The sequence below is a fragment of the Zea mays genome, chromosome 4, assembly GCF_902167145.1.
Source record: "Zea mays cultivar B73 chromosome 4, Zm-B73-REFERENCE-NAM-5.0, whole genome shotgun sequence".
Lineage (NCBI taxonomy): Eukaryota > Viridiplantae > Streptophyta > Magnoliopsida > Poales > Poaceae > Zea > Zea mays.
In genome coordinates, this window is record NC_050099.1 from 36,297,923 (window position 1) to 36,310,074 (window position 12,152).

Genomic DNA, 12,152 nt, shown 5'->3' on the forward strand with positions numbered 1-12,152 from the left:
GCTTGCCTTAGACTTTAGCATTTTAAGAAGGAAGTAAATACTTTGGTGAGTGTATTTGAGTTAGCGACCATTTAGACCTTTAAGTTAAGATGAGTGCAATTTCATTGAACCCTATGTTAATTGGTAATGAAATATCCGTTAGTTCTAAGTATGTTTTGATGTTTTGTTTAGTCGATATACGTTGATAGTTAATCTAGAGGAATGTTTGAGAAAGCTAGATGAGTGACTTTTAACCATACTAAGTTTTAGATGTGTTCAATAATTGTGAGCTTGAATTGTTACTTGACTCTCGATCCTATGTTCTAGTTAAGGAAAATACATAGCTTGTGTAGGGTTCAATATTCTTTGATGTTTGTGTTAGATTTGGTTAAGCCAGACAAACGTAATTGTGATACGTAGTGATATGTCAACATATAGTAATTGTTTTTAAGTATTGTGGTACATCAATGTTATATTCTAAATATATTAGGACTTGTATGTTGCTAATGTTACTTGATGATTGATTTAGGTCCGATTGACTAGAACGTCATGTTTGATGTAGAATTAGTTGTGATGTTTTGCTTTAAGTCTGTATCCTCCTTAGTATAGCTTATCTATCTTGTGCTATATATGCTCCTACTCACTCATATGCATTATGCATGTCATTTAGGTACGTTAATTGATCACGTGATGTGGAAGACAAAGTTTGGATTGATCTCAAGATAATGCTGATGGACGAAGCTAAAATGGGTGAATCAAACAAGTGCCAGAATGGGAGATGCTCGCCAAGCAAACATCATCTAACAACACTGACTTAGTGTTATCCCAGGCAAGCCCCGGTGCATTTGCCACCTCCTTGTTGTTATAAAACTTTTATCACTTATATGTTGCATTAGGTGATAGGAGTTGAGTGATGAAACAATTGATGCATTGCCATTCCTTGGAATTTGATTATCTTGATTCCTGTTTTATAAAGAGAACTAAAGATGCTTAGCCCTGCTTAGATAATTAAAAGTTGTTCTTTTTTAAAAAAATGATGTGTTACATGGGATATGGGAAATTTTTGTGAAAAAGAAATTGGGATGGTGAATCCATATGGCCATGATGGATTCAACATCCAGAAAAAGTACCTCTGTCAGGTACCAAAGATTGGGAAATGGTTTAAATAAAATGAGACCAGACGTTGAGCAGGAAAGGTCGCCCGTCTGTGTCGATTAAGGACCGTTCCGATTGTTGGCCTGCTGATCTAGGACCCTTTAACTGGCCACATGCCTCATCATGGGTAAGCTTAGCCTCGGTTGGACCAATACCAGAAAGGCCGGCCCGCAATGGGAGTGGAGAGATGGCGAGAGTATCGTGTATCCACCTGGCAAGAGGCTGGATGGTGGGGTACTGAGCTCTCGGTTGGCGGGGACCCGTTCTGGTCTTGAGAAAACCGTGGGCGAGTTGACATATGCAAGGGTTAAGTGCTACATATGTCGTGTGGTTGGAGATCCCCAGCTGGGTATTAATCGATTCGGATCGCCGAACTTCTCGGATATGAAGACTGGATCTTCGACCTTCAGCGTAGATAACAAGTGAAATTAAAGTTGATAAAATGAAGCTAGTGTAGGACAAGTGAATGCTCTAGACCAGACAAATCTAGATTCAGGAAAAGTACTTAATTTGTGAAGTAAAAATTTTGCATAAGGATCCACTACTAGTAAGCTTTTCTGCAAAAACGAGTCTTTGAAATTTGACAAGCTTTACCTTGAATCCCTTAAATCCAGCATACCCTTGAGAGTCTTTTCTTTAGTCGGGTAAGTCTTGCTGAGTAATTGCGTACTCAGGGTTTTATTCCCTGTTGTTTTTCAGGTTGTAATTTTGTTCTGTTGTGGATGGTGCTAAGTGCCGGTGGGCTCGGCCTTCTTATATAAGTATATCCCATCTTTAGCTTCCTTATTGAGGATTGTCACTTAAGCTAGCATGTATTTTAAAACTTATAAATGTTTTATACATTCAAATTGTAATCTTTTGAAATCAATTTCTTTTGTAATCAACTCCGATGATATATATTGTAATCTTGTTATAACTTGTAAATGTTGTAACTTGTAATCATTTTGTAATAAAGAATTTATTTCCGCTGCAAGTGTTTGTATGTGAGTTGTGTTTACTTAATCCTACGATCTTGGCGGTAAGTCGTTTATCCGAGGTCCTCGGGGCACTCGGACAGATCCTGTTAAGTTGTTTGGTGCACATGCATAGCTGTCTGAGGTCTTTGAGACAAGGACAGGTGCATGTGGGCCCGATAACTTGGGAGGTTCTGCGACAATCCTCCGATCCGGCGCAGTTTTTCTTTTCGATTATTGTGTTTTATGCCTACCACATGTATTATTTACGCTAAAAACTGTACGATTTTATGCTTAAACACAGAGTTCGTATATCAGTTTACTGCATGCACATTGGAAAGACAATTCCTTGATTTATGCTGTTCGTAATTTGCGCGCATGCAATGGAAACTCCGACGATTTTGCCATAATTTTTGGATCTGTATAAAAATAGAAACTGCATGCATGCGACTGGCATGTTTTTCGGATCTGTCATAAAAATAGGATCGTAATAACAACCTACTAAAGTTATCAACCTCTAATTGACTCGGTATTTACGCTTATAATTGAGGGATTTTATGCTCAAAACTTAAGGTTTTTACGCTCCACCCGGAGATGCGTCCACCAGTGAACAACATGCCAGATTTTTTACGCAGTGTAAGGAATTGCATAAATACCTACACTGTGTAGTATAATTTGTTTCAGTATACATCATAAACTAGTTCTAATGCGTTTAGCTGCATGGCTGTTGGAGGGATCTTATATTTATGAAGGAAATAAAACATTAAATGCGAATTTTTGTTTCTATGCATGCAATTAATTTCCTTTCATTGCATATTCTTTCCATCATAAATTCGTGTGCATGCAGCTAGTAGCAGATTTTTACGCAGTATACCGAATTGCATAATTATCTACACAGTGTAGCATATTTAGTATCAGTATATATCATAAAATGGTCATTACGAGTTTTAGTTGCATGTCTGTTGCAGCGATCCTAAATTTATGGAGGAAATAAATCATTTAATATAGAAACCGCCACACATATCTTTCCTAAATTTACGTGCATGCAAGAGAACGTGTTTGACTCATGCATGCATTTTGCCATAATTTTTGGATCTGTATAAAAATAGAAACTGCATGCATGCGACTGCCATATTTTTGAAATCTACCATAAAAATAGGATCGTAATAACAACCTACCAGAGCTATCAACCTCTCACATTGGCAGGTATTTACGCTTATAATTGAGAGATTTTATGCTTAAAACTTATGGTTTTTACGCTACAACCTGGAGATGCGTCCACCAGTGAACAACATGCTAGATTTTTTTACGCAGTGTACCGAATTGCATAAATATCTACACCGTATAGTATAATTAGTATAAGTATAAGTCATAAACTAATTCTAATGTGTTTAGGTGCATGGTTGTTGGAGGGATACTATATTTATGAAGTAAATTAAACATTAAATACGATTTTTTGTTTCTATGCATGCAATTCATTTCCTTTCATTGCATATTATTTTCATCATAAATTTGTGCGCATGCAGCTGATAACAGATTTTTACGCAGTATACCGAATTGCATAATTATCTATACAGTGTAGCATATTTAGTCTCAGTATATATCATAAAATGGTCCTTACGTGTCAGTTCATTACAGATTAAGGTGTTGTTTGGTTCATACGGAATGATAATTGGATCTTTTATCTGCGATATTGGTTACTAGTTATAACTGGATTGGATAGTAGTATTAGAAAGAGAAACAAAAAATAGTTCATATAATCCATCATTTGTGTTACATTTCGACATTCGACGAAACAAACATCCTCTAAGCAACGGATCGGTCTCGTCCGGCCGGCGAAAGCAGACGGCATCAAGCAGTAATTAACATCGCCAAGATTCCCATGGAAGGTGATCGATACAAGTATATATATGTTTCCGTTCTCATGGTTTGAACAGGTAAAAATGCTGGTAGGTCGGAGCATCTCGTAGTGCCATTTGGCTATTTTCTGAACTCGTGTGATGATTGATGAATCTGTCAGTTCATTCTCAGCTGAACTTTTGCTTTTGTTTGTGTCGGCCCCAAACAGGTGCGTCACATCCATCGCTTTGCTCCACGCATGCTGAGCCAGCTACCGATAGAAAACCAAAGCAATCGATCAAAATAATACTTATATAATGCTGGGCTCTCGATCCGTATATATATGCACCCAATCGCTACCGTTCTTCTCATCCTGAGCTCGTCAGAGTGTAATCAACAAATTAATGACCGCACGAGCATCGGCTGCTGTGTGATATATATAGCTAGGATAGGAGGAGCAGTGCTAATGGCGGACGACGGCCGTCGCAGGAATGTCTCCATGGACTTCTCAGTGAGCATCCCTTCAGCAGCAGCAGCTTCCATGCTGGTGGACAAGGAGAACACGAGCGACGACAGGATATCAATCATCATCCCGCACAGCAGGTCTCCTTCCAGCAAGATCCTGCCGCTAGGGTTCCAGCGAAACGAGGCACCATCGGATCATTCACCTGCTCGTCCCGTCTCAGCAAAGAGGGTGGCGCTTGCACTCACCAAGAAGGTAATAATATAATATATGGGAAGAAGTGCAAACCATGACGAACTCATGCACTACCACATGATGCTGTGTGCTCATTTGCATTGCATGCTTTATCCATATATCAGGTGGCAGCAGAGCTCCTGGGGACGTTCCTGCTGGTCTTCACCGTGCTGTCGGCGCTGATCACGAACGAGGCGCACGGCGGAGCGCTGGGCGTGCTCGGCGTGGCAGTGGCCGGGGGGACGGCCGTGGTGGTGGTCGTCTCCTCCATCTTCCACGTGTCCGGAGGCCACGTCAACCCGGCGGTCAGCGTCGCCATGGCGGTGTTCGGCCACCTCCCGCCAGCTCACCTCGCGCTCTACGCCGCCGCCCAGCTCCTCGGGTCCGTGGCGGCCTCGTTCGTGGCCAAGGCGCTCTACGCTGGTCCGGCGAACCTGCTAGGCCCCACCGTCGCCACCGTGCCTAGCGTCGGCGCCTCTCAGGCGTTTTGGGTCGAGTTCATCACCACCTTCGTCGTCCTCTTCGTCGTCACCGCTCTTGCCACAGACCCCAAAGCAGTAATAATTATTTTCTTGATCTATACATACATAATAAGGAACTGTTGAATCCATCCGAACAAATTAGCGGACGTCGATCCACCAATATAATCTCGATTCCATCTGCAGGTGAAAGAAATGGTGGCAGTGGGAGCTGGCGCGGCGGTGATGATGAGCGCTCTCATCTCCGGGTACGTACGTTTAACACACATCGACAAATCCTCGATCGATCCAATATCATATCGCTTCTTTCATTATTTCTAGATGGATCGAGTAACTGATAAGGTTTCCACTCAAAATGGTGGCAGGGAGTCGACCGGAGCGTCGATGAATCCGGCGAGAACGCTGGGGACGGCGATCGCCACGGGGACGTACACCAAGATCTGGGTCTATATGGTTGCGCCTCCGCTGGGCGCCATTGCTGGATGTGGAGCTTACCATGCGCTCAAGTGATGTATCTATCATCCATGTAATCTAGCTAGTGATATGGATCGGAAACAGAAGGTGCTCGATACATATGTTCGCAACTAAATGCGGTTGCATGCATGCATGGTAGAAAACCACTCAAACGTACGCATTAATATTGGTTGATCTTGTAATACTCTAGTCGATCGTGCTTGCCATCATCTGGTGTTTTTGTACACCAATAAATATGATCTTGACAAGAATAGACACATCATGTACTAGACTAGAATAGACACATCATCTGGTGTTTGTATTATTGTATACATTACTACAAAGTTGATCGACTTATTCTAGTTCCTCCGATAAAAACTACAAATATATATTTGTCACCTCTAGTCCTCTACATCAAGAGATGTTTTCATCAGATATAAGTATTTTGTTTAGATTTTTCATATCCCCTCTACATATCTAGATTTTTTTTTTAAAAAAAGTAAACGTTTTGAAATGTATTTTGTGGTTCTAAAAATTGACAAGTATTTATTGGATTTTTTAACTGAAAAAAGACAAAAGCATCTTCAAAACTTCACCAAACCAGGATACAATTGAAGAAGAGTATGAAGTTTTTTAGAAGATACAGTGTAGTATAAAGATAGAATGAACTTTTCCACACCGGGAACACTTGTACATGTGAGTATAGATAGCCAATAGTGCCGGGCTAATCGGGCCGGCCCGGAGCACGGCACGGCACGACCCGATTGGTAGCCGTGCCTGGGCCGAACACCGGGCATGCTGGGCCGGCACGGGCACGACCCGATTAGCCCCTAGGCACGGTTAGACACGATTATGCATGATTAGATCCAAGAACGACTAGTTAGCTGTGTGTTGTACTCTTTTTTCATATCTAGGGTTTTCTCACAAGGGTGAGTTTTTACCTAGATAGGTTTTTAATGAGTCAGCCATTACACTAAACAGCTTAATATTAGCTATTTTAGTATGTTTTAACTGTGTTTGTGAATGTCTGACTAAAATTATGTGGTGTAGTGCTAAACGGACTAAATGGGCTAAACGGACTAAACGAGCTAAATGGACCTACCGTGCCGGCACGACACGGCTAAGCAGGCTAAATGCCGTGCTTAGACCTGATCTTAGGCACTAGTGCCGTACCAGCACGGCACGGCCCGGGCAGGGCAGCCCATTTGGCCATGTATACATGTGAGCAACCACGGCCCGATCCGCAGCAAAACCTTGCCGCCTCCGCGGGCCGCGGCACTCCAAAGCCGCCATCTTCTCACGCACACGGCACACCGCGCATCCCCTGCTCTCGGCAGTCTCCGCGGGCTCCCTCCTCCGCCGCCGCTTCCATGGACTCCACGCCGGCACCCGAGGCAGCCCCCGGCGCGTCCTCTTCCTCTCCCGCCGCTGCCGCGGCCGCCGAGGGTCTTGCGGGGGGCGTGGCGGCGATGACCCTGGATGAGCGGTTCGAAATGCTGCGGGGCATCGGGGAGGAGTGCATCCAGGAGGACGAGCTCAGGCGACTGCTTGAGAACAAGCCCGTACCCATCTGCTACGACGGCTTCGAGCCCTCTGGACGCATGCACATCGCTCAGGTCTGACCTTCTGTCTTCAGCCCCCCGCATCCAGCGAACCATCAGTAGAAGGGAAAACATGATTTTTTGCACGGTTCAAACGAAGACAGACTTGGTTGTGTGAATCGTGACATACGCTGTCTCGTATCCTCAGGGCGTTGTGAAGACCATCAACGTGAACAAGATGGTCAACGCCGGGTGCAAGGTGAAAATTTGGATCGCCGACTGGTTCGCGCAGCTCAACAACAAGATGGGAGGCGACCTGAAGAAGATCCAGACGGTAGGGCGCTACATGATCGAGATTTGGAAAGCGGCTGGGATGAACCTTGACGGGGTGGAGTTCCTGTGGTCCTCCGAGGAGATCAACAAGCGCGCACACGAGTACTGGCCAATTGTGATGGACATTGCCCGGAAAAACAACGTCAAAAGGATAATGAGGTACACGCTTGTTTAGATTGCCTTTTTCCATTAGAAGCCTTCTTCGAGAGCTTGAGCATGTACATAGTTGGTTATCTCCTCTTTAATCTTCATGTGCTTATTGCGAAGTGCAACTGTGCAAGTGATTCCATTTTTCTTTTACTTGCAGATGCTGCCAGATTATGGGCAGAAGTGATCAGGACGACTTGACTGCTGCCCAGATTTTTTACCCTTGCATGCAATGTGCTGATATATTTTTCTTAAAGGCAAGTATTTATGACGCTATTGCATTCCATTGTCTGAAAGTAAAGTTTTTTTAAATTCTCTTTGCGTTTGTAAGGCTTTTGGTATCTCCATTCTGACTGTATTTACTCATATTAATGATGGTTGAAAGGCTTTTAATATTTCAATGGTGTGCAGCTTCAATCTGGAAATAAGAATTTTGTACACAAATAGCTTTCCTTATTCTTAACTTTTGTAGGCTGACATATGCCAGTTGGGGATGGACCAAAGGAAGGTCAACGTGCTAGCTAGGGAGTACTGCGATGACATCAAACGGAAGAACAAACCAATTATTCTTTCGCATCGTATCCTGATTAAGTGATTAGTGACCTTGATCTTGTTCTCTTTTTTTCCCTTTAAATATTTTTTTGGGGACATGTGTTTCTCTTTGTCATGGTCATGTGTATAGTGATGGAGTTCATAACAAGTGGTTGTTCATTGCTTTGTTTGTGGAGCATGTATTTTCGCTTAACCCGAATTGCAGATATGCTCCCTGGTTTTAAAGAAGGCCAGGAGAAAATGTCAAAGAGTGATCCATCCTCAGCTATCTTTATGGAAGATGATGAGGTATATATTTCTCATGAAATATTTTTTCTTCTTCACCAACATTCTTTTGTTGCCCTTGCTTCTTGTGACACCTAATGGTGCAGTGTAATAGTAAAATGTAATATTTATCAGTTGATTAGCTTACTCGAAAATATTAACGAGGTCAACGCAAAATTGCTTTATGCATCAATGCTTGCTCAAGAGTGGTTCGAGTTCAACGCTATTTTGCTTGGGTCAGTGGAGATGGTAGCATGGTGAAGGATAATGCCTGTTGCCTGGCTAAAATGTTGCACAGTTGTAGTATATGTTTGTCATCTCCTTGCTAGAAAATAAAGATGTACAACTATATTTAAAATCTGGTGTTCATCTATATGTATATGGGGGTGATGCATCGTTTACATTAATATATGAAAAGTTCCTGTAATTGATTAACCATAGTCCTACATGCTAATTAGCTGTTCATTTTATTTTCTTATTGTAGTTAATGAATTGAATTATCATTTCTTTTTATATATCTGTAGTTTGCTTGGATTATGTCTTTTGCTGCTCATGAATAGTCATGATACTATATTGAATATAGATGGAGTACAGACATCAGTCATCACTGTTTTATAAGCTAATAATAACTTCCTTGCACAAAAAAAGCTAATAATAACCTCCAATCTAAAATTTGCCTTATGGAATTAGTTTTCGCTCTCTTGTTTGTCTACATTACCTGCCTTTTTAAACGTTTGATCTTGATTAGTAGCTAAGTAGCATCATGCATGTGTTCTACACTTCTTTCTTTCTAGGTTAATATAGTTTCATAAGCTTCGCTGTTGTTGCAGGCCCAAGTTAATGTGAAGATAAAGCAAGCCTTTTGCCCTCCCAAAATTGTTGAGGGGAATCCTTGTTTGGAGTATATTAAATACATTGTTTTCCCTTGGTTTGGAAGATTTGAGGTCATCCGTAAGGAAAGCAATGGTGGTAACAAGTAATATTTTTATTTCTCATCTGCTAAAATTATTTGTTTTCCGACAATAATGTGGTGGAACCAGGGAGATATAAAGTTCTGTGCCATCATTATTTATATTTGGCTGACACCTGTGGTCATGCAATTAATTATGCAGAAATTAGGTTATTGAATTTCCAACATAACATGATTTATTATCTCTGAGGGACTTCTAAGGCGGTTGCTTTCAAACAGGACATTTACATGCATGAATGAACTAATTTCTGATTACGAGACTGGTGCTTTGCATCCTGCCGATGTCAAACCTGCACTGGCAAAAGCAATAAATGAAATTTTGCAGGTAAATTTTTCACTTCACTCGACCTTGTTTTTTTCTTCTATATAATAGTATCGTAGTCTTTCTCTGGTCAGAAACATGTACATTCTGAATCTTTGCCAATTTCGTGTCTTGCACACTGTGATGCCTTTGAAGTTGTGACAGCTGCTAGCCTGCTATCCTGAGTCCTGACAAAATGAATTGATGGGCTGTTTTATTGCTGCATCATGGGTCTTGTTTCTTGCTAGTTTAGTTTCAGATGAACTTGTCCGTCTTGCCTATTGCTAGATCTTCCTTTCTTATGGAAGAAGCTATCATTGCACAATTTTTTCAGAGCTGGTTCACACTTGTAGGTTTGACTCACTAATCTCACTTTTTCAGCCTGTTCGTGATCATTTCAACAACAACAACGAAGCCAAAGTTCTTCTTAACACTGTCAAGGTACATCGTCTCGAACACAGTCACATGGTAGACATATGCTATGGTTATCTGCATAAAATCGTTTAGCAGACAATGTAACAATGTGAACCAGGAGGCATACTATGCAAATTCCATCAGAGAGGGAGATAAACTCATTCAACTTGCATTTTTTTCTGTAGTAGCTCTCCATAGGACTCATCTGTTGATTCTTATTGTCAACATTGCCCGTCTAATGAAATTAATTGGAACATTTGCTTCTGCAGAAGTACAGAGTAACCAATTGAGGAGTGGAAGCTGTCCATCTTTAGGGCATGTTTACATTAGGGTGGATATCGCCGTTTGAAATTCTTGTATGCTATTCTGTTACTAGTTGCATAGGTAGCTCAAAAGTTTCATGTTTCTAGATATATAAAAAGAATACTTTACTTGTTGACTACTTGATGTGCATCATAGGGCTCAACCTAAACAGTGTTGCACTGTAAGTATTCGATAAAAGATAAACAAAGCCAATATCCAGGAGAGACATGAGATGGCATGTAGATTTAAAAATGTCTTTTGGCCATGTCCAATGGAGCTAAATAGCAAGCGTTGGGGATTCCTTTTGCTACGGAATACGGATCCTTAAATTAGTTAGTTTGGTTTTGCAGCCGGTTGGGATAGAGCGACTTCATGCTAGGGTGCGGTTGTGCCCGAGAGATTTTGGGAGTTAAATGGTTCAACATTTTAATATATTTTTCTCTTTTTATAAGCACTATGTTCTATATAGAACCAATTTAAACAATAACAAATGAGGAACAAAGTGGCTTTATTCCACCGTACTTTGGAATCAAACACTATACTTTTTTTAATAATACAAATCCTTTAATCAGTTAGGGTGTGTTTGGTTACAATAACAGGACGAGACGAGATGAGACGATCTCTTAAATAAGGTTGTTTGGTTTAGAGTCAAAAGTTGAGACTGGACTATCCTAGGGTTGTCCTCAGTTATCTCTTAAAATTGGAGGGATAAGAATAGGAAGACAACTCTATACAAGCTACCTGTTATCCGCTAAGTATTTACCAATCTCTATCTCTACTACTATAATCTCTACTAATATATATAGTTTCTTTGTGTTTCATTCGTGACCTCTTCATATGGCTGAATGAAATACTTGTGGCTCGTTAGCTCGCTCAGTTCGTGGTAGGCTCGGAACGGCTCGTTTGAAATTTTTCACAAGCTGAGCTGACATCCTAGCTCGGTTCGTTAACGAGTCAGCTCGGTTTGTTAATGAGCTAGCTCACGAGCTAAACTAGCTAACATATTTCAGTAAAACGAAACTATATACATATCATTTAGTAACAATTGATAAACATGTTATATGTATGTGTGTTGTCTATAACCTATGAGTTAAACTAATGATTGATGAACTATGTCTATGTGTTAAATTGGTCTATGTGAATATAACTATAGGTTAAACTGATGAACATGTGTGTGAATTGTGAATTGATGAGTGATAAGTTTTATTAATTTGGTGTTACATTGATGTGGTATGTAAAACTATGAGTACTATTTTCTATTATTAAATCAGTTTAAAATTAACTAGAAATTAATTATTATATACATATTGTTTTTCTACCCTGGCTCGCGAGCTAAACGAGCCAGCTCAAGCTCATAAACGAGCCAAGTCGAGCTAACTATGTGGCTCGTTAGCTTAACGAGCCGAGTCAGCTCGTTAGCTTAACGAGCCAGCTCGAACTTGGATGAGCCCTACCTCTTCACCTCTCCATACTTCTTTACGTTTAAAGGCAACATATCTATTGTAAAAACGGTTAGGGTGCCAATACACAAATATCAAATCTTATCTATCGAATCTCCATCTATGGTGGAGTGTAATTCCACCCTTTTTATATTATTTTTTAAAGAACTCCAACATTTTTATATAATAGGGTGTTGTCTTCATGTGGGATTGCACTTAACTGTAGATGATGAATCCTAACGTGAAAGATTTGATGTTAGCACCCTAATCGTTTTTAGGCTAGATATATTGCCACATTTACTTGGTAAAAAGCTGAAATTATGCACAAATGGG

The 12,152-nt window shown here is 40.8% G+C and overlaps 2 protein-coding genes across 2 annotated transcripts; both read left to right on the forward strand.

Moving 5' to 3' along the window:
- Nucleotides 1-4,305: 4,305 nt before the first annotated feature.
- Nucleotides 4,306-5,736, forward strand: LOC100284417 (aquaporin NIP5.1). Its single transcript, NM_001397565.1, has 4 exons — nucleotides 4,306-4,644; nucleotides 4,749-5,180; nucleotides 5,289-5,350; nucleotides 5,468-5,736. Exons 1-4 carry the CDS (start codon nucleotides 4,393-4,395, stop codon nucleotides 5,610-5,612), a joined length of 891 nt encoding a protein of 296 aa, NP_001384494.1. The 5' UTR covers nucleotides 4,306-4,392; the 3' UTR covers nucleotides 5,613-5,736.
- A 1,096-nt stretch (nucleotides 5,737-6,832) lies between these two features.
- Nucleotides 6,833-10,603, forward strand: LOC100282315 (tyrosyl-tRNA synthetase). The gene is made up of 9 exons (NM_001367062.1): nucleotides 6,833-7,171; nucleotides 7,305-7,588; nucleotides 7,737-7,833; nucleotides 8,049-8,154; nucleotides 8,334-8,416; nucleotides 9,223-9,368; nucleotides 9,582-9,687; nucleotides 10,045-10,104; nucleotides 10,347-10,603. Exons 1-9 carry the CDS (start codon nucleotides 6,926-6,928, stop codon nucleotides 10,365-10,367), a joined length of 1,149 nt encoding a protein of 382 aa, NP_001353991.1. The 5' UTR covers nucleotides 6,833-6,925; the 3' UTR covers nucleotides 10,368-10,603.
- Nucleotides 10,604-12,152: the final 1,549 nt, after the last annotated feature.